Genomic DNA, 24,956 nt, shown 5'->3' on the forward strand with positions numbered 1-24,956 from the left:
TTGCAATCCAAAATGAAGAAATTAAATAAAGAATTTGCGGATGAATAATAACGCTGTCCCTTTCGGTCCCTAAAGCAGCCTAGATACTTGATATTTATATCATTTCAGAATGAAGAAACCTAATGATAATCATGTCATTTAGCCACAATCGGTGTGCAATGGCCTTTAAATTTTTCTAGAGTTCATTGACACGGACGGCACGCACCGAGGTCGGTCGGCCTGTTGTGGCTTTTCAAGAAATTGTCGTTTTCTTTTTCGTTCCGATTTTGTACTAATAAAAATGAGTCTTTTTTGTCCAATTCATTAGTATTCTGTATTTTTATTTATTTATAAATCAATGTATTTTCTATATCTTATTCGTGGCGAATTCAAGATTAAAACTTTAAATTTCTCTCAAAAATAATATTAGGGAGGATTGAACATGCTGTCATCCCCACCTGTTCAGTTCCAATGCACTGATCATCAATTCTTTTTTTCCGATGTTCTTTACTTCTTCATTTGTTTCTTGAAAAATGTTTCTCATTTTGTCTCATATAACATATAATAAAATAAGTTGAATTCTTTAAGAAAAAGAGAAAGAAAAAAAAATTTATTTTTTTTGTGTGTGCATGAGAAATTATCTCATGCAACATAAATGATGTATTCCCCTTATTTCTTTTATATTTTTATGGAGATCCATTTTGGGCGCAAATATATTTGTTGCTTTGAAACAGGGATAGGGCAGTCAGAAACTGCGGGCCTGAATTGTTATTTGAAATTTAAAACTCACCTTCAAAGTTTAAGGGCCGATGCGAATCAAGTTCATCTTCATTGAATGTAACATTCACTTGCAAGTAGACAATAGAACAAAGCCCAAAGCGAGATAAGTTGCAGCTAGAGGAATTAGCATCAATTTTGCAGCAACTGAGTTTTTCACAAACCCAAATAGCTAGCTGTCCTGTTACTGATGTTGACATTTATCAAGGCAACAAGTCTCAAATATCAATAATGTATTTGTTTGTTGTAACTAACAGCAAAATTGGTTCAGTTGTTTATCAAAATAAATAAATAAAATTACATTTAGTACCCTCTTAGATGCACCTTTCGGCTATTTGATCATTTGGGTGTTATTATGTTTTATTTCTGTGGGGGACGTTTAGTTCTGCTGACCCCCCCCCCCCCCCCCCCCCCCCCCACATATATTTTTTTCAATTTTGTTAATGAGTTAGGCAGATTCATCTAGAGAATTCACATACTGTGTGCACGCCAAAGCTTTTAAGTTTTAACCCTTAAAATAATTTTTTTTCTGATATAAATAAGTACTTTATTACCGGAGGAAACAAGGCTTGTCAAAAAATAGCCATTAACGATCGTTACTATAAGGTGCTGCTTAATAGGGTTGGCAAAACGGGTCAACCCGGCTCGACCCGGCCCAACCCGCATTTAACTCCAAAAAACGGGTTGGATTAGGGTTGGCTCGAAAAAATAACGAGCCAGAAAATCCAACCCAGCCCGACCCGAGCCGGATTAGGGTTGGCTCGATAATCAGCTCGCGGGTTGGCTCGGAAAAAAGTCGCGAGTTGGCTCAAAAAAGCTCGCGGGTTAGCTCGAAATGATGCCAGTGGGTTGGCTCGCGGGTTGGTTAGCTCGAAATATTGTCAGTGGGTTAGCTCGCGGGTTGCCTCAAAAAATTGATTTTTGTGTACACAATTTCAAAATCAACATCAACCAGAGAGCACTCATAACTATATAAATCCAAATTATGCTATGAATCTAAACATGAGTTCAGAGACAAAACCGAATATCTTTTAAATAAAATAACCCAGATAAATAGCTTAGAAGTTAGGACCAATATTTGGTGTTATTTCCCCCTTCCCCCTGCGAATCTAGGACCAATGTTTGGTGTTTTGTGAATGTTATCTCCTATTTGCAGTATCTGACTTACTTCTTGATATAAAGTTAGGAAATAAGCATTCATTTAATATACTTTAAACTTGATTTATATAGTTTGATGAAGTATATAATCTTAAAAACCTGTGATTTTATCGAATTAAAAGAGACAAGACTAAAAGTAGGTCTCTATTTCATTAGTGAAAACCACTTCAAGTTAAAAATTTGAGATGGTCCGTATTTTAATTACTTGCGCAAAACATTTTTCTCCGTTAAAATACATTATACTTTCAGATCCCCTCTATTGTCAGGGAAGATAAATAAACATTGAACATAAATCAGGATAAATTTTGATTTCAAGGTGCAAGGCTGTCATTTTAGAAGAAATTACATACAATTAGTAGAAAGAGAAAGAAGACGAGCGAAGAAAAGAAAGAACATGGTAAGGAAAGGTCGTTTACCTGCTGGCACTCTGAGTCTCTGGCAGCGAAGATGAGCGAAGGAAAAAAAGAGGGATGGGAACGATGAAAGAAAAGAAAGTGACGACTGATGAAAGAATGTAAGAAGTGAGAACGATGGCGTCGATGGGTACGACTAGGGAAATTTTTGATATTACTATTTTTAATAAAAATAAATCCCAACCCGCGAGCTGGCTCGTCTTTGTTCGGGTTGGCTCGTTTTTGCCACCCTACTGCTTGATACAATGTAAAATAATCATGAGGTGTATTAAAAAAAAATTAACCAAGAGTTTGTATCTATCCATGTCATTTGCATTTATGACCATAATTCACATAGGTTTGAAATTGAAGAGGCTTTCAATTATTTTATATAAACAGGTGATCATGTTATTTCGGTCGATTTGAGCATACCTGATTGTCAATGTGTGAGGTTAACTGTATTCGACTATTCGTGCTCTCATGTCATTGCTACATGATTATTATAGGAATAAATACATAGATTCGGTTAGACGTGAATATTATAAGAAGGGTAAGGGCTTTGGATGACTGAGATTGCACCACGTGATGCGATCTTTGAGTTCCCCGAAGAGGATCCACAAAACTCATTAAAAAAATATATAAAAAGAGTTTCACGTAATCAAATGAACCAATCGAAAAATAACTTTGGGATGTATCAAATGAGCAAAAATATCATAGAGACACCTATGAATGATCAAACATCCTGCACCTTTCTCATACAACTCCTAAGAAAAATTGGTGTTGCTAGCCACTAACATGTTTATTGAGTTTTTTCATTTTTTGCGTAAAGAGTATCAAGTTTGAAGATCGGTCCTCCCATCTTAAAATTCACATAACTTAATTTTATTGTGAGAGAAATATTCCACAATTGAAAATAAATGCTCTCTCTTTTTCGTGTTTGTTTCTGATCAGACCAAATACAATATGGGCTGGCCAATATGTATCGAGCCTAATCACACACGGTTGAGATGTGAATTGTTGTTCTTGGTCTTGGGCCTTGAATCTGAGTTGGATCTTACTATGTCTTTGTCCTTTGTTGTAGCGCGATGAATCCGAATGGGGGGTACCTGCGAAGACACTCCGATGCTTAAGTCAGTATCAGAGGCATGAGTTTGTATGTTATTAATGTAAAGAATGATCGTACCTTGGTGTTGTACCCTTTGCTTATATAGAGGTTATGATGCCGCCTTAGCAAGGCGGCTTGGCCTCTGAATGGCCAGGCTTGGGCTGCAGGTCAGTGCTAGGACCTGAGTAGCCTTATCTTCTCTGATGTCTAGTTATAGAGTCACGAAAAGCTGGAGCTGTCTTCCGTTTAGTGGTATAAAGGCGCAGTGGGATTACCTTGGGTCTTAAGTTAGCTTCCTTAAGGGCGGTTTTATCCGCGATATGGGCATCGCGTCTTGTCTTGCGCGATGAGGGCATCGCGTCTTGTGCGCTATGTTTGTCCGTCGCGTTTTGCTTTAGATCCTTAATGGGTTTGGGCTTCTTCGTATGTCATTGGGCTTCTAATGGCCCTATATTTTATCCGGATCAGTTTCCATCAAATTTATCGTTTGGTGAGAGAAAATTAGAGGAAAAGGAAAGAGTGGAAGCATCCAAAAATCTGGTAGAATATTACAAGGCAAAAACAACAACTGAAGGAAGAAGATGTGAACCGAGAATAGTTAGGCTCTTTCACCAAATAAAGATTTTTATTCCCTTTATTTTTCTATTTGATATTTGTTTTCCAATATTTATTAATGAGGGTCGTTAAATACCGTGAAAGGAGTCCAACTGATTTGAGTTTGATACCCCCACCCTTGCATGTAGAACACATCTTTTTTCTTTCTTTCTTTTTTTAAGTGAGTTTCGCCTCCCTACATCCGCGGAACACATCTTTTCTTTTTCTTGGTCTATTGAGTTTCGTGGGTGTAATGGGGCATAACTCACTTGACAAAAAAAAAAAAAAATTATGTGTGTTTCGTGAGAGTGGGGTTGTGGGACTTAAACCCGCTGGGTCCTTCTTGCATTACTAAACGACTCCATTGGTAAATTATGGAAAATAAATAGGGGTGTTTATCAACCGATCCAAACCACGGTGACCGAATCGATAATCGAATAAACCAAAAATAAAATATAAAAAAAAAATCGTAATTTTAATTGGATTGGATTGATTTTCGGTTTGGTTGGTAAAAATTGACCCAATATATTAATTTATCTTTACCTACTTAGGCCTTTCCCTGATCATAGCCCAACAATTTTTAAACCCAAGACCTATTAACCCATCAACTAAACCCAAGAAAAAACCTAACCACATCTCATAAGCAAAATTTTATCTATGTAGAGCTTCATATCCATTGCCCAAAATTAATAAATTAGATTATTGTTTACTGATGCTTCTGTATTTAAAAAAAAACTTTATAAATCCAATACATATAAAATATATGTTATTTGCACAATAATCATCAAACAAATTGGATTGGATTTGAAAAAAAATCTAAACCGAAAGAATTGAATTTGATGATTTTTATTTTCAAAATCGATCTTATCCAGACTACAAATACCTTTAAAAACAAATATAAAATAGGAAAATAAAGGGAATAAAATGCCTTATTTGCTTTTTACTGAAGAGCGAGCCAGACGGAGGAATTTGATAAGATATCCTGGTCGGACTATTGTTAAGATTGAACATCGTAGGATAACCGAATATGATAGCTAACTCAGGCTCTACTGGTCAATCGCCCAATCCCCATTAGCCACTAATATTGTCATTAGCCAACGACTATATTAATATTGGAAATCAATTTGGAACTTAATTTTTTAAAATTTATTTTATGAGAATATAAAATTTTATTTTGGAAAAATTTATAATTTTTTTATCTTAATATTATTTTTAATTATGTTTTTTTAATTTTTTTAATAAAATTAAAATCAATTTAAGATTTATATAAAAATTCTATTATAAAGAATATTTTATCAATTTATATCACATTATAATATTATCTAATTTTCCTTGAACACATTAATAAAATAACCTATTTAATTAATGCGCACATCAAAATTCAATATTTAATTATAATATTATCGTATTCATAATTTTTAGTTCCGTGATTCTCTTATCTTATTTTCTTACCTTATTCATTATTAATTGCATTCATAACCAGTCTAACAAACTAGCTATGTTGGAATTAAATTAAGGAAAAACTTTTTGAAATTTAAAATGACACAAAGAGAGATAAATACAAAATAAATTTTTTATATTCAAAATTTAAATAAAAAAATTCTATCATTTTTTTTTATAATTTTTATTTCTTATGGTTATCACTCTACGATGACATAATTTACATTATTTGAAGATGACAAACAAAAATCCCTTAAATTAAATCTTCAAACAATATCACTGCGCTTTTTAATTGTTTGTGGAGGTAAGCGCAAGTCGTAGACCCACTGCGGGAGATTCAAAAGCTCCGAAAATTTTCAACGTAGAATGCTCGCGTTCATAACTGGTACGAATGATTTTAATTCTTCCAACTTCCCCCTCACAACTGTCATGCAATTTTGTTTTTCTCCATCAATATGGTTTCTTCATCTCATTAGTGACATACCCTTTTCTTCATCTCTTTTCTTTCAATCTTAATCTATTTATGACCTCCTCTCTACATCTGGGGTGTCTTTTTCTATGAAGTTGGAAACTTTGAATAATAATTGTTAAAATTCCAATGTTTCAGAGTCTGGGTGCAGTTCAATTCCCTTGAGGCAAGGGTTGGTGGCGGAAAGGAATGAGCTTTTTTAATTTGAATCACGCATCTAAGATTTCGCAATCTTCTTCGAGGGAGAAACTGAATTAAGGGTATTTTGCTTAAGGGATTAAGATGCTATCTGGCATTCTCTCAAGGCTGAATGCTACCGTTTACCATCGCTTTCGGGAAGCAATAACACAGCAACAAGGAGTACCAACATCGTTGTACAGGAATAATCTATCTCTGTGTCTTTCTTCAATGTATTCAACTTCCTTTTTGCCCGGTTCCACTCATTGCTTTTCAAGCCACAGACTTATTAGAAAATCAATGGCTACTTCACCTTTTAATGCTGTGTTGGGAGATGTTTATGTTGATGACTTTATCTCAAGTTGTGGCAGTGTGCTAGGCTTCACAAAACCTTCTGGTGTGTACTTCAAAGATAGAACTCATAAAGGTTGCCTGGGAGCTAGTGTGAATCTAAGAAGACCACAACCTTTGTATGGTCCTCTGAGTTTTGGATGTTCCTCTTTTCATGGACCATGGCTGAAGAATTTCTCTACCCCTTCTTCTGCTTGTTGTTCAGCTGGGGCTGCGCATGATGTCTCATTTGATGGCTGCACTCCTGATAAGCAGCTTGCAAATTCCTCCGTTTCGCATGACCAGTATGTGATTGTTATTATTTATTTTTTGAAATTCTGCTTCTGCATGAATTGTTTATAAATTATATAATTTAGATACCAATTCCAAAACAATTTTAAGCTTATCCTATTTATACTGTTTGAAAGAGAAGCTGATGATTCTGCAGTAAGCTCCAGAAACGGAGTCTTGCTATTTCCATTTTACACACTAAATTATATCATGTGAGAGTCAAATTTTGCTTTGTCACCAATTAATTGAATAGCTAGGTAGCGGAAGAATATATTAATAAACATTATTTTATATTTCTTGCGGCCGAGACTTACTTATCCTGAGTATTTTCAGATCTACTGTTGGTGGCAAGACCTTGAAGATGTTCTCAGGATCATGTTACCTGCCGCATCCAGATAAAGAGGAGACAGGAGGAGAGGATGCTCATTTTATTTGCACAGAAGAACAAGCAATTGGTGTTGCAGATGGTGTAGGTGGCTGGGCAGATGTCGGTGTAAATGCAGGACTATTTGCCCAAGAACTTATATCCCATTCAGTGAATGCAATTCAAGAGGAGCCTAAAGGTTCTTTCAATCCAGCAAGGGTGTTAGAGAAGGCTCACTCAAGTACAAAAGCCAAGGGTTCATCAACAGCTTGTATCATTGCCCTTACTGATAAGGTATTATATTTTTTTATTCTGAACTTTGACAAGAAAAATAGGTTTGTCCATTTGTGGGTGATCTAAATCTTCATAGCACTTTTCGTGTCTACTGAATATTAGATGGTTTGTTTTCTTCTCATATGTATCAACAGAAAAGTTTTCTACAATTTCACTTACCTACATCTGGAATAGTGAAAACCATGATCATGAATTCATGAATCACAATATAAATTTTTGGTTGACTTAATCAATATTACTTTAGATGCTGCATCAGCCCAACACTTTTGTGTTTCAAAATGCATGCTATTTGAAATAAAATTGTGTGCAGTAAAAATTGGAAATTAAGATTTCAGTTATGATATTGATGATGTTTACATGTGGCATGCCTCCCACCAAACTCTTTTTAAGTCAAAAGTTAAGTTGCTTAGACTTAGGAATGGAATTAAAGCACTTTGGGAATTCTAGCAGCTTCTTTTTCTTCATGCTTTGGTGATGCTCTGCTCTACAATACTGACATACACATGAACTTGTGTGCAGATACATATTCTTAAATGTTGTCTAAACTGTTCCTATGCTCTTAAGTATGATGTCTGTGATTGGTGTTTTTGCTGCATCTTGATTGACTGAGGCCCCCTCATTTGCAGCCAATAAAATTATTGTTACTAGTAAACTTGGTAGTTTACTTTCTTGAGCTAGTATAAAAGCAAATGTATTATCAACTGATTAATTTTCATTCTTTGTGTTTGGTTTCTTGGTACAGGGACTACATGCTGTTAATTTGGGTGACAGTGGATTCATTGTGGTTAGAGATGGATCCACCATTTTCAGGTCCCCTGTTCAACAGCATGAATTCAATTTCACATATCAATTAGAGTGTGGCACTGGAGGTGATCTACCCAGCTCTGGTGAGGTAAACACACATTAGCATTGCAAATAAGATTTACTTTTAGTGGGCTTGGTTTTTACCTTCTGTAGGGACGGCATTACATTAATAATATGTTTAACTCAAAATTAAGTTCCTAATTTGTCGAGACAATAACAATCAAGCCTTTTTTCTTATAGCATCCTTTCCACTGGATGCAATGCAATCCGTAGTAGATAGGTGAAAATTGTTTCTTATTATCCCTATTTTGTACAAGATTTCATGGGGAGACTTAGGGCATGCTGGTAGGAAAGGTGGAAAATATGGAGGGGAGTGAAAATAGAGAGGTTTTCATTTTCGCTCGTTGGTACTTGGTAGAGAGTGTGAAAAATAAAAAAAAAGGAGGATATCATTTTCAACCTTCCCTCATTTTTCCTACCAATCAATTACAATATGATTTGCATTTTTAATAGCTTTCATTCCACATTCACCTGTACGAAGCAAACTTATTCCCTAGGAAGCCTAATGTAAGATGAAGTTCGTGATCTTTTCTTTAAAACAAGTCTATCAATTTTGTGCCGTTGTAGGAAGTTAAACAAACTAAGCATATCTTTTGCAATAATGTATCCAGGTTTTCACAATAGCTGTTGCCTCAGGAGATGTTGTCGTTGCTGGAACAGATGGCTTATTTGACAACTTGTACAATAATGAGATCATTGCAGTTGTTGTACAAGCAGTTAGAGCTCGACTAGAACCCCAAGTAACTGCTCAGAAGATAGCAGCACTGGCTCGTCAACGAGCACTGGACAAGAATAGGCAGACACCATTTTCTACTGCTGCTCAGGATGCTGGATTCCGTTATCATGGTGGCAAACTTGATGACATAACAGTTGTTGTGTCATTCATAACCAGCTCAATTAGTGAGTGAATTTTTCGCCATTTTCACTTTGACTCATTTTTTATATTCATATTTGTTCTACAATGGTTGTGCAGCTAGGCCTGCATATTCTTTTTTGACCTGAATGTACTCAACTGTTCTAATACTGCTCTCAAACTTGATGACTATTTTTTTCTTTACAAAAAAGGGTCATTGCGTCTTTTATTTCCTTCTCTCTGCACTATACATCCCCCTTCCCCGCCAAAAAAGAAAAAACCAAATGCCCAGTTTTATTTGGTTACATGTAAATGTAATCTTGAATGTTAAAGACAGTGACGATCACGGTTAGTTATCCCCTCACACCTAATCTTCTAAATTCAAATTCAATAACGTTATTTAGAATTTTGACGATGTTAGTACCCAAAAGGGAAGGGAAAAAAATAAAAGAATTAAGAATATGTTCCTTGTTACTAAGTAACGATCTGATGCAGAATTAGTGTTTGATACGGTAAGAATTTGATAAAAGATAACGTAGCTGCTTGTATTTCTGTTGTCCGTGGGTTTTTGTATGCCAATTAATCAAAGCCATTTGTCCAACAAAATGTGCCACTTTTGGTTTGGTTTACGAAGTATCCCAGGTCATCATAAAATATGTCACTTCAAATCAATAGGCAAAGTTTTCGGTTGAAGTTTAATTGTTTTACTGTTCGATTGAATAGGATTATATATAGAGAGGGGAGTGAGTGGAACTTGTAAGATAAGAAGGAGAGAGAAAAGGGGGAAGAAAATTATTGCTTAGTAGTCGAGTACCTCCCACTCAGTGATCCAAGTTTTCATACTAAAACAATAAAAAGCGACAAGAAAAGCGTTGAATTTTTGGATCTGCAATCCATATTATTTCAGTAGCACATCGTGTAGCAAAAACTTGTCTATACAAGCTTCGTGAAACATAGACTTTCAACTTTGTGACACACAAATAGAAAATATAGAAACAGATACACGACATAACAAAGATTTAAATAGATACACTACAGTACCTAACCCTCTTAAGACAAAATCAAAGATTCCGAATCTTCAAAACTCTCCTTCCTTCAAAGCTGATCCCGTTGCTTTGCCCTTTTACTTCTCTGTGCATGGATTTACTATCAGTCTCTCGCTCTTGTTCCCCTTTTTCTTGTGATCTCCTTCCTCCTTCTCTCTCCCTCACAACTTGTTCTTCTTCTGTTTCCCGTTCTTCCTCCTCTTCTCTCCTCCTTTCTCTCTTTTTTTGTTGTCTTTCAGCTTGTTCTTGCTCCCTCTGTGCTGCTGCTTCTTCCTCTCCTCTTCTGCTCTCTTGCTGTCTTCTAGGTTGTTCTTCTTTCCTCTCTTCTTCCTCTTCTATTCTCCTTTCTTCCTCCTCTTCTCGCCTCCTTTCCCTCTTTTCCTGTTCTCTTTTAGCAGCTTCTTCTTCCTCCGTCTGTGTTTCTTCTTTTTCTCTTCTTCTTCTCTTTTCTTTCTGTCTTTTAGGTCGTTCTTGCTGACTCTCTGCTTCCTCTTCTTCTCGCCTCCTTTCTCTCTTCTCCTGTTGTCTTTCAGCTTGTTCTTGCTCCTCCTGCGTTTCTTGTTCTTGTTTTCGACCTTCCTCTTCTCGCCTCCTTTCTCTCTTTTCCTGTTCTCTTTTAGCTTGTTTTTCTTCTTCTTGTGTTTTAGCTTGTTCTTCCTCCCCCTCTGCTTCTTCTTCTCTTCTCCTCTCTTGCTTTCTTCTAGCTTCTTCTTCCTTCCCCTCTTCTTCTTCTTCCCTAGCTTCCTCCTCTTCTCTCCTCTTTTCTCTCTTTTCTTGTTCTCTTTTAGCTTGTTCTTTTTCTTCTTGTCTTTTAGTTTGTTCTTCCTTCCTCTGAGCTACTTCTTCTTCTCTTCTTCTCCTCTCTTGCTCTCTCCTAGCTCGTTCTTTCTCCTTTTCTCGCCTCCTTTCTCTTTCCTCTTGTTGTCTTCTAGCTGCTTCTTCCTCCCTCTTAGCTTCTTCTCTTTCCTTTTCTTTTTCTTCTTGTTTTCTACCTTCTTCCTCCCTCTCCTCTTCCTCTTCCTCTTCCCTTTCTCTCTCTCTCCTAGCTTCCTCCTCACGCTTCTTTTCCCTCTTTTCCTGTTGTCTTCTAGCTTCTTCTTTCTCCCTCTCTACCTCTTCTTCTCTTCTCCTTTCTCTCTCTCTTCTAACTTCTTCTTCCTTCCTCTGTGCCTCTTTCTCTCTCCTAGCTTCCTCTTCTTCTCGCCTCCTTTCCCTTTCTTCTTGTTCTCTCCTAGCTTCCTCTTCCTCTCTTTTTCTGGCTTTCTCCGCCTCCTTTTCTTCTCTTCTCCTTTCTTCTTCTCTCCTAGCTTCCTCTTCCTTTCTCTTCTTCTCTTCCTCCCTTTTTCTTTCTTCCTCTTCTTCTCTCTTTTTAGCTTCCTCCTCCTCTCTTCTTCTCTTCTCTTCCTCCTCCTTTTGCTTCTCTATTTCTTCCTCCACTATCTTTTCCTCTTCCTCTGCACAGGAAGTACATCCGAAAATGATGGAATCATCCTGAGAAGCCAAAAGCTCTTCAATGGTTGTGATGCCGACACCGAGAGAGGTAGCCAGTATCTGTTTGTCCAGAATTTCAAGCATCGATCCCTTTCCCGCTAAAAATTGAGGATCATTATTCTTTGCTGCAGTGCTGAAGCCCATAAAAACAAGTGAATCATTGTTGAATGACATCTGAGCCATTGGATGAAACCTAGGCACCACAAAAACATCTCCCTCCTTAACTTTAAAACTCTTGTTTTGGCATTCTGTGTTGTTATCAATGCTACTTCCACACACTATTCGCACCATGCCTTGCCCCTGTAATACCACTGCTATCTCTGTTGCTCTTGGGTTCAAATGTGGCCCCAACATTGATCCCTTGAATTATGGTACAGAAAATAAATTTAATATAACTTTCATAAACATATACAATAAATAAATAAGTTATAACCAAGAATGAAGTATAATCACTTAACCCTGGTCAAGTTCACCATCAGAAATCCAATGTTGTTACCCTTTAATGATTTTAGTTTCTTTTTAGTCACTGCTAAACTCAAACCATGACGATTTTTAAAGTCAGGGTCATGATCAAAGATGTTATATGTTTTGACTTTCTTCGAGTTGGACGGAATGCCTAAAAAGTTTTGAAGAAATGAAGCCTCCAATTCCCATAGAGTATTCCGCTTCTCTGTAACAGCATGCACTATTGGTGGAGTGCTGGTCTTGTTTGTGATTGCTTCGACCAAGTCTTCCGGCACCTTAAAAAATCAGATAGTTTTGTATGAAGTAAATATTCATATTTGTGTCAAAGCATAAATTTTAAATCCCCATATCGTGCAACAATAGACTTGTACGATTGCTACAAAAATAAAAAATATGCCATTGTGCTTTTGCCATCTACTGTTATGAACCAAAAGTAATACCTTGAGTGCTGCTTGCATGATTTTCTTATCAAAGCCTTTGACCAGTTCATTGATCCTTGAGTAAGCACCGATCAATGGATCCTGCATTTGCGGTCAACAATTAACAACAGCAAACGAGTCTTAAAAAACTTCCAATTCATTCTTGTTGTATAAGTTCAGTGAAAAAATACATGGGCAACTCTTACGTAAGTGTTATCGTCTGCCTTGGCAAACATTGCATAAATCCTAAGTTTCTTTCTCTCTGCCTCCAAGTTGCTCTTTATATGGAAAACAGATCCTTCACTGAGGCTGCAGAGATCTCCTCGTCGTAAAGGGATCGTGCTAGTGCCATGTTCATTTTCCCATGTCAGCTTTCCACTCCCTGAAACCCCCGTGAGTGGAATGTGTTGAAGCTAATTTGTTTATAACATAACATTATAACACTAGTATCTAATAGAAATATCTCAGTTATTATTGTTATAAGGAAAATAATAATTGCTTTTAAGTCAATAATTAGAGGAACATTGTAATTAAAAAGTGAATTATCTTCTAATTAGAATTCAGAAAAATAAAGGGTGTACCTGTATGAACATAAAAGACCATATCTGCATGGAGAAGCACGGGAAGAAACAGAGAGTTTGGTTCCAATGTGAAGAACTGAAGATGGTAGGGTGGTGCTCCTTGTTTTTCCTTGACATCAATGGCAGAGATCTGTCCGTATTCAGTGACAGTTAATGTCCTCCTCTGATCCTTCTCCACCACAGGTCCCTCGTGAGCCTTGACATGATCATGCTCCTCATCACTTGATGCCTTTCCCCCATACAAAGAAATGGTAAGGAAGAAGATCAAGGCCCACGAAAATGTCGAAGATATGAAAGCTATTTTGTGAGGCTTCATTTTCGCCAGAATGACAGGAGCAGAAGAACTTGAATGAAAGTGATTTTGCACTTAGCAAAGGTGGCTCTATATAGAAGAAGGTTACTAGCATTTTTGATAGCTGTGTGTCTTTGTTTTAGGACACGTGCACATACATCTCAACAGATGGCAGTTAATTAGGTGCTTGTGTATACCACAAAATTCTAAACCGTTCAGAATGAGATCACTATGAATCTATGAACTACGATCCCAAAGTTAGGAGTTTTTACTCAATTTTCAGACTTCTACTTTCTTAAATAAAGCTGAGATAACTGAAATTTCGCAATAGTAGGGCTATATTTTACTCTTTCATGGTGGGATCAATACGTTAACCAAAAAAATAAATAAATAAAATTAGTTAACATGAATACACAAGAATAAATAAAGGGAGGTTATACTTACGACTTATTTTCGTTTACAACCTCTTATAATCAATATCTTAACCATTGATTTTCATCAATCAACGGTTAAGATTTTCGCAAATAAAATTTATTAATTAATTATTAATTCGCAATAAATTATAACTATTGATTGTCAGAATTCAACGGTTAAGATATTGATTGTAAGAGACTGTAAACGAAAATAAGTTGTAAGTATAACTTTTTCATAAATAAATATTAAAAACTGAAATTAAAAGCTATCCAACTCCAAAAAAAGTTAAAAATAAAATAAAAAAGTTATCCCACTAAAATCACCATGTCGTCGAAGCCAAATCTACAATAAAAAGGATATTAAAACACCTCATGATCTTTAAAGAAAAAAATTATTAGCCGCCTTTCTTCTTTTATTGATTAATTTTTTTAAAATTATTCTTCATTCATATTAATTACACTTTTTAGATTTATTAATGTGTTCTACCAATTTTTTTCTTCCTAATATGTGTAAGTTAATTATTTATAAAACCTCATGTCACTTCAATTTTTAATATTTTATCTTAATCACATAAAAAATAATTTAGTACTGGTTTTGTCAAATAAAGAATTAATTTGTACGTTTGGATGAAACTATTAAGGACTAATTAAGTTACATATTTACTAGGTACCCAAAAAATAAGTTACATATTTACTTATTATTTATTTTTATTAGAGTTCCTAATAGTATATCTATCTATTATCAATTTAATTTCTTATAGATTATATGTTCATCAATTTAATCCCTAAGTTCAAATCTAAATGTTTCAGTTTTTCCATTCAAACAAAAGGAATAATGTGTAAATTATACTTGATGAAGGAACTAAAATATTGAAAAATTTAACTATAAAAGATCAAAGTAATACAATTAATGAGTAAAAACAAAGTAAGTAAGTAACAGTATTTTTTTTTTGCGGCTAAAATAAGATTTTAGTCAATTACCTGAATGTATTGGCCAGAGTCCAGACACAATGTCTAGTGAAGGTTTTCACTTCAATAATTGAAGTAGGATATATAAAAGTTTAAAGCAAAAACAATAATATTAAACTCTGATCGGATGATTTTTGTAATATAAAAAAGTATTGAGTCCCTCAGACTACTAGGAACAGAGAATGGAGACCGAGGAGGATTTCCGCCACGCTATCGAGTCCCTCAGAAAATGATCTTTAACCTCTTTAAATATTTTGTTTTCTTAAATTCTACCTCGGAAAAAATGACATGGTTAGTTAGTAGTAGTAGCAGTTGTAATTTTCTTTTCATGCTAATAATAATTTTTATTTAGCTATTGTATCAACATGACTAAATAATTTTAAGGACATTTTCTCACGTTCATGTAATATTTAAAGATATTAATTAACTTTCATAGATATTAACTTAAGGTTGAACCCAAATAATCATAAATTGCGATTGAGATTATGAAATAATAATTAATAATTGTTTTAAGTCTTCATTTTGTTTGAAAATTTTATTTAATATTTAATATAAAATTATTAAACAAATAAGCAAATATGAGGAAAATACTTGCGGTCTTAACTCGTAAGACTCTGATTAAGACTTTTCGGTATAAAATTTCAAAATATATATTTGTGAAAATAAGAATAAGAATATTAGAGAAATGATGTATACACATTAAATTTCCTTCATATCATATGCCTCACATAAAAGTCAAGAAGATATGAAAAAAATTATGAAAAGACAGATTTTTTTTTTATAATTTTAAATAATAAAAATTTAAGAAAAACACTATGTGACACAATCTTTGTAAAATAACTTTACTTCGGTCTGTAATGAAATAATATTCATATATTTAACTCATAGATATAAGTTGGTACATTACGTAAGGAACTTAATTTGAGATTCTGAATACTCATAGAAATTAATTTGAATGCATACGCGTAAAAAAGTTTATAATGTCCTTAAGTCGTCTTATAGCAACATGTTATTATATGGAACTGTCTTATGATAAGACGTTGTTATATTATTTAATAAATTTAATATTTTTAAATTCATTAAATGATATAATAACATAATATTAGATGATAAAAAAATTGTTTTATGCAAATTATATATTAAAATTGATTTTATTTTTCTTAATTATATGCTGTTGAGAGTTGGGAACAGAAGGCAACGCCGAGCATCTAAGCTCGTCAAGGTTTGTGCTTGTGCTTTGGGCTCAATCTTTAAGCTTAAGGGCTCAGTTTTGACCCAAAATATAGATCCGTTTATTATAGTTGGCCCAAGCTTGTACTGACGATCTTCAAAAGGGTTCGATCCAACATAACTTTTGGTTATATATATAACGTGGGACATGCCTAGAAAGTATCCATTTATTGCTAAAGATTAAAAGATGGGTTTTCGTTTTATCCTTTAACATAACACAACAAACTTTCTTACACTTACAGCATTTTGTGGGGCCCACACTTTTTAAAACAAAAAAATAAATAAAAAATTAAGGCACGCAAAATGAATCTCTATAACATTACACAATCACTTTTCCTACAACATAACTCTTATAAAACCCTTAAAAGATCTTGATTTACTTCAATGTATATATCGAGAAAGCAAGAAACGCAGATGCAGAGCATTGTGCTCAGGGTAAATGAAATCTGCATAATTCTCATTAAATCAGAAATGAAGCTTACAATGATATATATACCTATCGTTGCTACCGTTCTAGTTGAAACTGAATCCGTAATTAGGGGGAAGTAAAAACTAACTTGTCTAACCAACTTAACAGGATTAACTACTCAGTTATTCTATCATGATTCTGTCCACGTGTATGTATTATATCAGCTGCATTTGTGGAATCACGTTGCTGCACAATTAAGTTGGGCTTGGGCTGTTGTTGAGCTTTGGGATGAGTGTCATCCTTGTGCAATAGTATATATAAAAAAATGGTATTGATTATATAATTATAACTGAATGGGTAAGATTACAAATTGCTTAAAGCTCATATAACCATTTAGAAAAGTCATATGGAAAATAATGTGAAAAAAAATATGGCATAGTCATAGGAGAAGATCACAACTATACAAAGATGAATCGATTATTTTGTAACTACCTATTTCAATATTTTTTCTTTTTATTTTCTTTTATTACCATTGATCTACCTATTGATCTATCTTTGTATGATTATGTTTTTTTTAACATGAGAGGATCAAAATCTCATTTAATACTAACCTATAAGAATTAAAGATTTAAATTTATTTATTTTCATCTTCACAATAAACCACTTCTCTCACGTGGTAATTGATCCATATCCAATAAGATGAGACTTGAGAGTGATTTATTACGTGGAATGAGATGAACAAGATTTCACCATATAACTACACATTGATGATTAAGCATAAAAAAGTTACAAATCCCAATCTTTTATTTAAGATATATAATGGTTTAAATTCATTCTTCTCACTCTCATAATGAAGTACTTCTCTTACTTAGATATACTTCAAATCCAAGATACTCTTCCCCTTTTTCTTCTCTATTTCTTCCTTCATTATCATTTACTCTTCCTCCGCGCAGGAAATACACCCGGAAATGATGGAATCATCCTTAGAAGCCAAAATCTGTTCAATGGTTGTGTTACCGACACCCAAAGAGGTAGCAAGTATCTGTTTGTCTATAATTTGAAGCACTGATCCCTTTCCAGCTAAATATTTTGGATAATTTCTCCTTGATGCAGTGCGGAAGGCCAGAAAAACAAGTGTATCGTTGTTGAATGACATCTGAGCCATTTGATGAAACCTAGGCACCAGAAAAACATCTCCCTCCGTAACTTTAAACCTCATGCTTCGGCATTCTGTCTTGTTATCAAAGCTGTTTCCACAGACTTTTTGGACCATGCCTTCCCCTTGCAACACCACTACTATATCTGTTGCCCTTGAGTTCGAATGTGGCCCCAACATTGATCCCTTGGATTATGGTTCACAAAACAAAATTTAATATATATAACTTCATAAACATATACAATAAATAAATAAGTTATAGTGTCACTAACCGTAGTCAAATTCACCATCACAAATCCAATGTCGTTGGCCTTTAATGATTTTAGTTGCCTTTTGGTAACTGTTAAGCTCCAACCATTACAATTTTTTATGTCGGGGTCATGATCAAAGATGTTATATGTTTTGACTTTCTTTGAGTTGGACGGAATGTCTAAAATGTTTTCAACTAACAAAGCCTCCAATTTCCAGACAGGGTTTTGCTCCTCTGAAACAGCTTGCACTATAACTGGAGTGCTGGTCTTGTTTGTGATTTCTTCAACCAAGTCTTCCCGCACCTTCAAAAGTCAGAATTTAGAGTTTTGTAAGCAGTAACTATTCATATTCGTGTCAAATCTTATATTTTATATCCCCATATAATACAACAATACGATTGCTACAAAATAAAATACACGTAAAAATATAGCCATTGTGCTTTTGCACCAAAAACTTGTACAATATTGCACATTACGAGGCTAGAGTACTAATTAATACCTTAAGTGCTGCTTGCATGATTTTCTTATCAAAGCCTTTGACCAGTTCATTGATCCTTGAGTAATAACCGATTAATGGATCCTGCATTTGCGGTTAACATGAACAAGCTCAAACAAGTCTAGGAAACTTCAATTTATTCTTGTATGAGAACAATGAAAGAATACATGTTCACCACTTACGTAAGTGTTGTCGTCTGCATTGGCAAACATTGCATAAATCTCAAGTTTGTTTTTCTCTGCATCCAAGTTGCTCTGCATATAGATAACAGATCCTTCACTGAGACTGCAGAGATCTCCTCGACGTAAAGTGATCGTGCTAGTACCATGTTCATTTGCCCATGTCAGCTTTCCACTCCCTAAAACCCCAGTGGGTTGAATGTGTTGAAGTTAATTTGTTTGTCACGTAATATCATGGGAAATCTACTTTCTCATGTTGGTGCCAATAAATTATAACTATGTACTCCACTCGTGCCACACATTATAATTATATATTCTAGGAGTATATAGTTCTAACTTGTAATATTAAAAAAAAAAAATTGTCTCTCTGATAATTTGTTTTTTTCTTATTGAGTATAGTGGGTGGCCGGAGAAGATTTTTTTTTTCAAGAGAAAAAATGGACCCTAATATTATACAGTAAAATGAAAAAAAAAAAAAATTCACAGAAATGGCCAGGTTCTTCTATTTTGTCTTTTGGAAATATCCGAGTCATTCATGTTCCAAGGAAAATAACAATTGTTGTAAGTCTAGGACAATACATACGCAAAGGAATTTAGGAACATTACAGATAAAGATCAATTCTCTTCTATGTGGGTTTGGCTTAGGGATGTAGTGTTCAGAAATAAAAAATTAAAATCAAAATTATAGAGATGTTTTGGCTGAAAAGCTGTTTAGTATGTGCTAAGTGAAGACATTGATTCGGTTAATTTGATATGCCAGATACAAGTAAAAAATAAGAAGGGTAATAACTAGAGTTGACATTAACACACGCGCTTATACTTCAGAAATGGACTACGTGTTGAGGAATCGAGTCATTACAATGAGTATGGAGTTAATGGAATTTAGAAAAATAGTACCTCTATGAACATAAAAGACCATCTCTGCATGGAGAAGCACGGGAAGAAACAAAGAGTTTGGTTCCAAAGTGAGGAACTGAAGATGGTAGGATGGTGCTCCTTGTTTATCCTTGACATCAATGGCATAGATCTCTCCGTATTCAGTGACATTTAATGTCCTCCATTGACCGTTCCCTACCACAGGTCCCTTGTGAGGCGTGACATTATGCTCCTCATCACTTGATGCCTTCTCCCCATACAAATAAATGGTAAGGAAGAAGATCAAGACCCATGAAAATGGCGAAGCTAAGAAAGCTTTGCGAGGCTTCATTTTCACCAGAGTGACAGTGAAGAAAAACTTGGATGGAAAGTGATTTTGCACTTAGCAATGGTGACTCTATATAGAAGAAGGTGACTAGCATTTTGTGGAATAAATCTTTGGACACGTGCACGTAAATTTCAACAGATGGCAGTTAATTTGGTGCATGTCTGTACCACAAAATTCCAAACAGTACGTTAGGAATGAGATCACGTGATAAAACAAAAAACAAACAAGTTATCCTTCAGTCAAATGTCATACTCATAGCCCAAAAAAAAATAAAGAAGAAGGGGGCATTAGTTAGTATAAATATAGAAATAAATAAATATTGAAAACTAAAATTACAAGTTATCCTAAGAAAATAGGGAAAAGCACCATTTTAAAGCTTTTGGACAAAAGAATTGCCTGGTTAAAGCTAATTGGATAAGTTTTTCCAAACACTACTAGAAAAAATCTCTATAGCGACGGAATTGCTATGAAAATTCTGTCGCTAATTTCATCCTCTATACTACTTTCCGTCGCAAATTTCCTCGCAAAATCGTTTGCGAGGGAATTTGTGACGAAAAATAGTAGCGAGGATGAAATTAGCGACGGAATTTCCATAGCAATTCCGTCGTTATACAAGTTTTTTCTAGTAGTGAAAGTAATGCAGTCAAACATGTCGCCTATGCTGACGGGACTAGTCCTGTCACTGATACTGACGGGACTCGTGCCACGTCAGCGCCACGTAGGCAATCCAATTACCGTAAATCTTCGGAAGACCATAACTTGTGACTCGGGTATCCAAATCAGATGATTTTTTTTTTGATTTCACATAACTTTTCGAGATCTATGCAATGATACCTCATTTGACATATTTTATCTCCCATAAACATAGTTTGAATTTGTAACAGTTGTATCACAATCACAAGAGTGTTTATCCATAAGACTATGTTTGTGGGAGATAAAATATATCAAATGAGGTGTCATTGCGTAGATCTTGAAAAGTTATGGGAAATAAGAAAAAATCATCTGATTTGGATACCCGAGTCACAAGTTATGACCTTCCGAAGCTTTACGGTAATTGGACTGCCTACGTGGCGCTGGCGTGGCACGAGTCCCGTCAGTATCAGTGACGGGACTAGTCCCTTCATCATAGGTGACATGTTTGACTGCATTACTTTGAAAAAACTTATCCAATCAGCTTTAACGGGGCAATTCTTTTGTCCAAAAACTTTAAAATGGTACTTTAGCCTACGAAAATAACCATATCGTCAAAGCCAAGTCGTACATTCAAAAGGATATCAAAATGCCTCACGATCTTAAAAGGAAAAAAAATAAAATCGATTAGTCGCCTTTCTTCTTAATAAATAAATAATTTATTCCTGAGATTATTCTTCAGTCATATTTTCATTTTTTAATTTATTAATATTTGTGTTAAAATTTTAAATTTGAAAAGTTCATATCATGTTATAATTTTTAATATTTTATTTTAATCGCTTAAAAAGATTTAATATGAATTTTGTAAATAAAAGAATTAATTTGTACGTATAAACAAAATTACAAATTAAAGGATTAAGTTACATATTTACTCATTTCTTATTTATATTAGAGTTCTTAAAAGATTATTTATTATCAATTTAATTTCCTATGTATTATGTATTTTTCAATGTGATCCTGAAGTTCAAATCTAAACATTTATTCCCATTCAAATTAGCAGTGGAGACAAGAAGGGGCTTGGGTTGAGAATCAATCGTATCCCTTAAGCTTGTCAACTGATAAAAGTTGGGATGGAGAATAAATAGTCATTAATTTTATCGTATTGCATCTCCAAATTTTACTTTTTTTACAAAAGTTTTTGGTTCCGTACATTGATTCAAATAATAAACATTACTAAGGCTTTATTTTTTACAGAATTTATCGACTGAAAAAATTCCGTAAAAATTATTTATAAATTTTTTGACAAAAAATATATTCCACAAAAAATAGAGACAAAAATAAATTTCGTCAAAATTAAAGAAAAAAATAGAAACAAAATCCATTTTGGTATTTTCTAGTAGTTAAAAGAATGATTTAGAAATTATATTTAATGTATTTCCGAAAAAAAAGTATTTCCAAAAACAAATTATATTTCATTGAGGAATTAAGATATTATAAATTTTAACTATAAAAGATCAAATTTAAAAGAAAAAATATGAGTAAAAAAATTAATAACAGTACGTTTTAGTGGCTGAATTAAGATTTTAGTCAATTACTTGGGTGCATTGAGGGAAAAATAATAAAAAAGCCAGCCAAACACAATGGCTAAATCATTGTTCTCGATCCCAAGTATATAAAATTTATGTCTCCAGCCCAATTTTGCAAGGATGAATTGCTGTATTGGTAGTGAATTGCATGATAAGGTATATGGAAAGTTTCTTCTATCATGTTATAATTTTGATATTGTTATTTGTTTAAAAAATTATGTAATGGTGTTAAAGTTACACGTTCAAGTGCTTAAATCTAGTTATCATTATGGTGTAACTGCATGCCTTCTGAAATAATTAAGTTCTCGTGTACTTTCACTTAAATTTCATTGATTTCATAGTTTTTATGCATGCTTTGATTGCTATGTGATATTATTAAACCTTGTTAGGTATACAGAGCCATATGTGGTGGTAATATTTCTACTGAAAGCAGTTCAATTGAGGAAGATATTGTAGATGTTGATACATCAATACAGTTTAAGAATATACCAGATTCTTTTGTCAATTTATCCAAGTTTCAAATTATTATCACATTGAGTTGGTTGGAAGATTCATAAAAGAATCTGATATGTTCTTAAACTGTAATAATGTATCAACGTCTACAATATTTTCCTCAATTGAACTGCTTTCACTAGAAATATCACCACCACATATGGACCTGTATGCATAACAAGGTTCAATAAAATTAGAGAGCAATCAAAGCATGCATAAAAACCAGTGTTTTAAAACCCGGCTCGGACCGGCCGGGTCGACCCGGGACTCGGTGACCCGGTGGGTTCCCCGGTCCGAGCGGGTAGTTAGACCGGTTATGCAGTCAGCCCGGATTGGACCGATTGACCCGGCCGAAACCCGGCGACTCGGTTGACTCGGGTTAAACCGGTTTTTTTTTTTTTGGTAAATTTTTTTTTTGTTGATAAGAACTCTTGAATTAAATCATATTCATATTTTATTATGAATATGATTAAAAGTAAGGTGAAAATAATAAGGTATTTTAGATTAGTGTAGTTCGTTTATGTAATTTAGTTGCATCCTATAATGATCTCATGAAGTTAAGTGGTGATAAACACTGATGGTCTCATGATCTCATCTCAACGGTCTAGAGCTAGAAACTTAGAAGTATATAATATTTGCTATCATTGAAAACCAATTTATTTTTTGAAGCTCATAGATAATTTTCTTATGTGAATTTTTATTAATATAAGTAATATTTTTATATTTTTAATATATGAACAGTAAAACCGGTTCAACCCGGTTGAACCAGTGACCCAGTGACCCAGTACCTCGACCGGTTCGATGACCGGTCCGAGTTTTAAAACACTGATAAAAACTATGAAATCAATGAAATTTAAGTGAAAGTACACGAGGACTTAATTATATGAAGTAGGATCCTTTGACACCAGTGTCAAATTTTAAATTTGACACCTCATCTGAGAATCGTTAGATCAAAAAAGATCAACAACTCTGATTTGCAAGCATGTGACACCGTTGATCTTTTTTGATCTAACGGCTCTCAGATGAGGTGTCAAATTTAAAATTTGACACCGGTATCAAAGGATCGTGCTTCTAATTATATTAGAAGGCATGCACTTACACCGTAACGATAACTAGATTTACGAGCCACTTGAATAGTGTAACTTTAACACCATTACATGATTTCTTAAACAGATAACAATATCAAAATTATAACCTGATAGAAGAAGCTTTCCATATACCTTATCATGCAATTCACTACCAATACAACAATTCATCCAGTCAAAATTGGGTTGGAGCCAAAAATTTGATCTCATTCGGATCGAAAACAATGATTTTTGGTAAATTTCATCCATAATCCATCTTTTGACTTAAAAAAAAAAAGAGAGGACGTTTTTTTATTAAACATCTATCTAAAAAATATGCATGACAAAAAATAACAAAACCATAGCAATGATAAAGAGAAAAGGCAGAAAAAAAGCAATATTCTTAAACTGTAATATACCAAAACAGCAATTATTTAATTCTTATAAGAAATAAAATAAAATATTGAAATCTGTAATATACCAATGTTAAACATTCAGTCTCAATTTATCCAAATTTCAAATTATTATCACATTGAGTTGGTTGGAAGATTAACAAAAGAATTTATATCTTAAACTGTATTGATGTATCAACATCTACAATATCTTCCTCAATTGAACTGCTTCCAGTAGAAATATCACCACCTCATGTGGATCTGTATGCATTACAGAGTTTAATAATATTAGACAGCAATCAAAGCATGCATAAAAACTATGAAATTAATGAAATTTAAGTAAAGTTCAAAGCAAAAATAATAATTTAAACTCTGATCAAATAATTTTTGAATATAAAAAATACTAATAAAAATTGAGGAAGAGGATTAAAAATAATAATAAAAATAAAAATAAAAACAGAGCAAGAGATAATGGCGACAGAAGAGGATTTCCACCACGGTAAAAAACAAACCTTCTTGCTTAAAAAAAAAAAAAAAAACCTTCAAGCTCTCTTTTAATTTTTTAAATTTTGTTCATATATTTTATCTTTAATCACTAACAAATATATTTAAGCTCTTTTAAAACTTCATTTTATTTTAATAGTTTTGATATGAAGTTATTAAACAAATACTCAAATATAAGGAAAGTACATGCCGGTCTTAATCGTAAGAAAACTCTATCAAAGACTTTTACGTATAAATTTCAAAATAAATGATATTTGATGCTATTAATATTAATTAAAATTAAAATATATTTTTAATAAAACGTATAAAAATTAAATCAAATAAAATAATATTATTAAAATGAATTTTTTATAAGAACTTGCAAAAATAAGATTCAAAGACAGTAAAATTTATAAACAAGTAGAAAAAAATATTTAAATAATATTTAATTGTAGGATTTTTTGTTAATATATATTGAATATCGATATAGGTAGTAAATAATGTATTTTTAATTTTAAAATTGGTGTGTTTTGATTTATATTTGTTTTAAAAAACTAAAAATAGCTGTAAATATTTTTAAAAAAAATAATGAAAGAAAAGTATAAAATGTCAGAAAAACTA

The 24,956-nt window shown here is 33.6% G+C and overlaps 4 protein-coding genes across 4 annotated transcripts; 1 reads left to right on the forward strand and 3 right to left on the reverse strand.

Annotated features, from left to right (window-relative positions):
* Positions 1–5,930: 5,930 nt before the first annotated feature.
* On the forward strand, positions 5,931–9,273 carry LOC133288577 (probable protein phosphatase 2C 80). Its single transcript, XM_061486375.1, has 4 exons — positions 5,931–6,726; positions 7,046–7,370; positions 8,113–8,262; positions 8,846–9,273. Exons 1-4 carry the CDS (start codon positions 6,197–6,199, stop codon positions 9,140–9,142), a joined length of 1,302 nt encoding a protein of 433 aa, XP_061342359.1. The 5' UTR covers positions 5,931–6,196; the 3' UTR covers positions 9,143–9,273.
* Positions 9,274–10,137: 864 nt separating this feature from the next.
* On the reverse strand, positions 10,138–12,719 carry LOC133288589 (vicilin-like seed storage protein At2g18540). Its single transcript, XM_061486388.1, has 5 exons — positions 12,715–12,719; positions 12,530–12,610; positions 12,083–12,364; positions 10,923–11,984; positions 10,138–10,826 (listed from the first exon to the last, which is right to left on the reverse strand). Exons 2-5 carry the CDS (start codon positions 12,545–12,547, stop codon positions 10,149–10,151), a joined length of 2,040 nt encoding a protein of 679 aa, XP_061342372.1. The 5' UTR covers positions 12,548–12,610; positions 12,715–12,719; the 3' UTR covers positions 10,138–10,148.
* Positions 12,720–12,862: 143 nt separating this feature from the next.
* Positions 12,863–13,405, reverse strand: LOC133288548 (vicilin-like seed storage protein At4g36700). Its single transcript, XM_061486329.1, has 2 exons — positions 13,090–13,405; positions 12,863–12,921 (listed from the first exon to the last, which is right to left on the reverse strand). Exons 1-2 carry the CDS (start codon positions 13,403–13,405, stop codon positions 12,863–12,865), a joined length of 375 nt encoding a protein of 124 aa, XP_061342313.1.
* A 3,865-nt stretch (positions 13,406–17,270) lies between these two features.
* On the reverse strand, positions 17,271–20,444 carry LOC133288549 (vicilin-like seed storage protein At4g36700). Its single transcript, XM_061486330.1, is given in 6 exon segments — positions 17,271–17,744; positions 17,831–18,112; positions 18,309–18,389; positions 18,488–18,663; positions 19,382–19,718; positions 20,424–20,444. Coding segments are annotated over 6 exon segments (1,371 nt in total).
* Between the last annotated feature and the right edge of the window lie 4,512 nt (positions 20,445–24,956).

This window comes from Gastrolobium bilobum, unplaced genomic scaffold, assembly GCF_033153095.1.
Source record: "Gastrolobium bilobum isolate Gb01-03AN ecotype WA unplaced genomic scaffold, APGP_CSIRO_Gbil_v1 utg728, whole genome shotgun sequence".
In the NCBI taxonomy this organism is placed as follows: Eukaryota; Viridiplantae; Streptophyta; class Magnoliopsida; order Fabales; family Fabaceae; genus Gastrolobium; species Gastrolobium bilobum.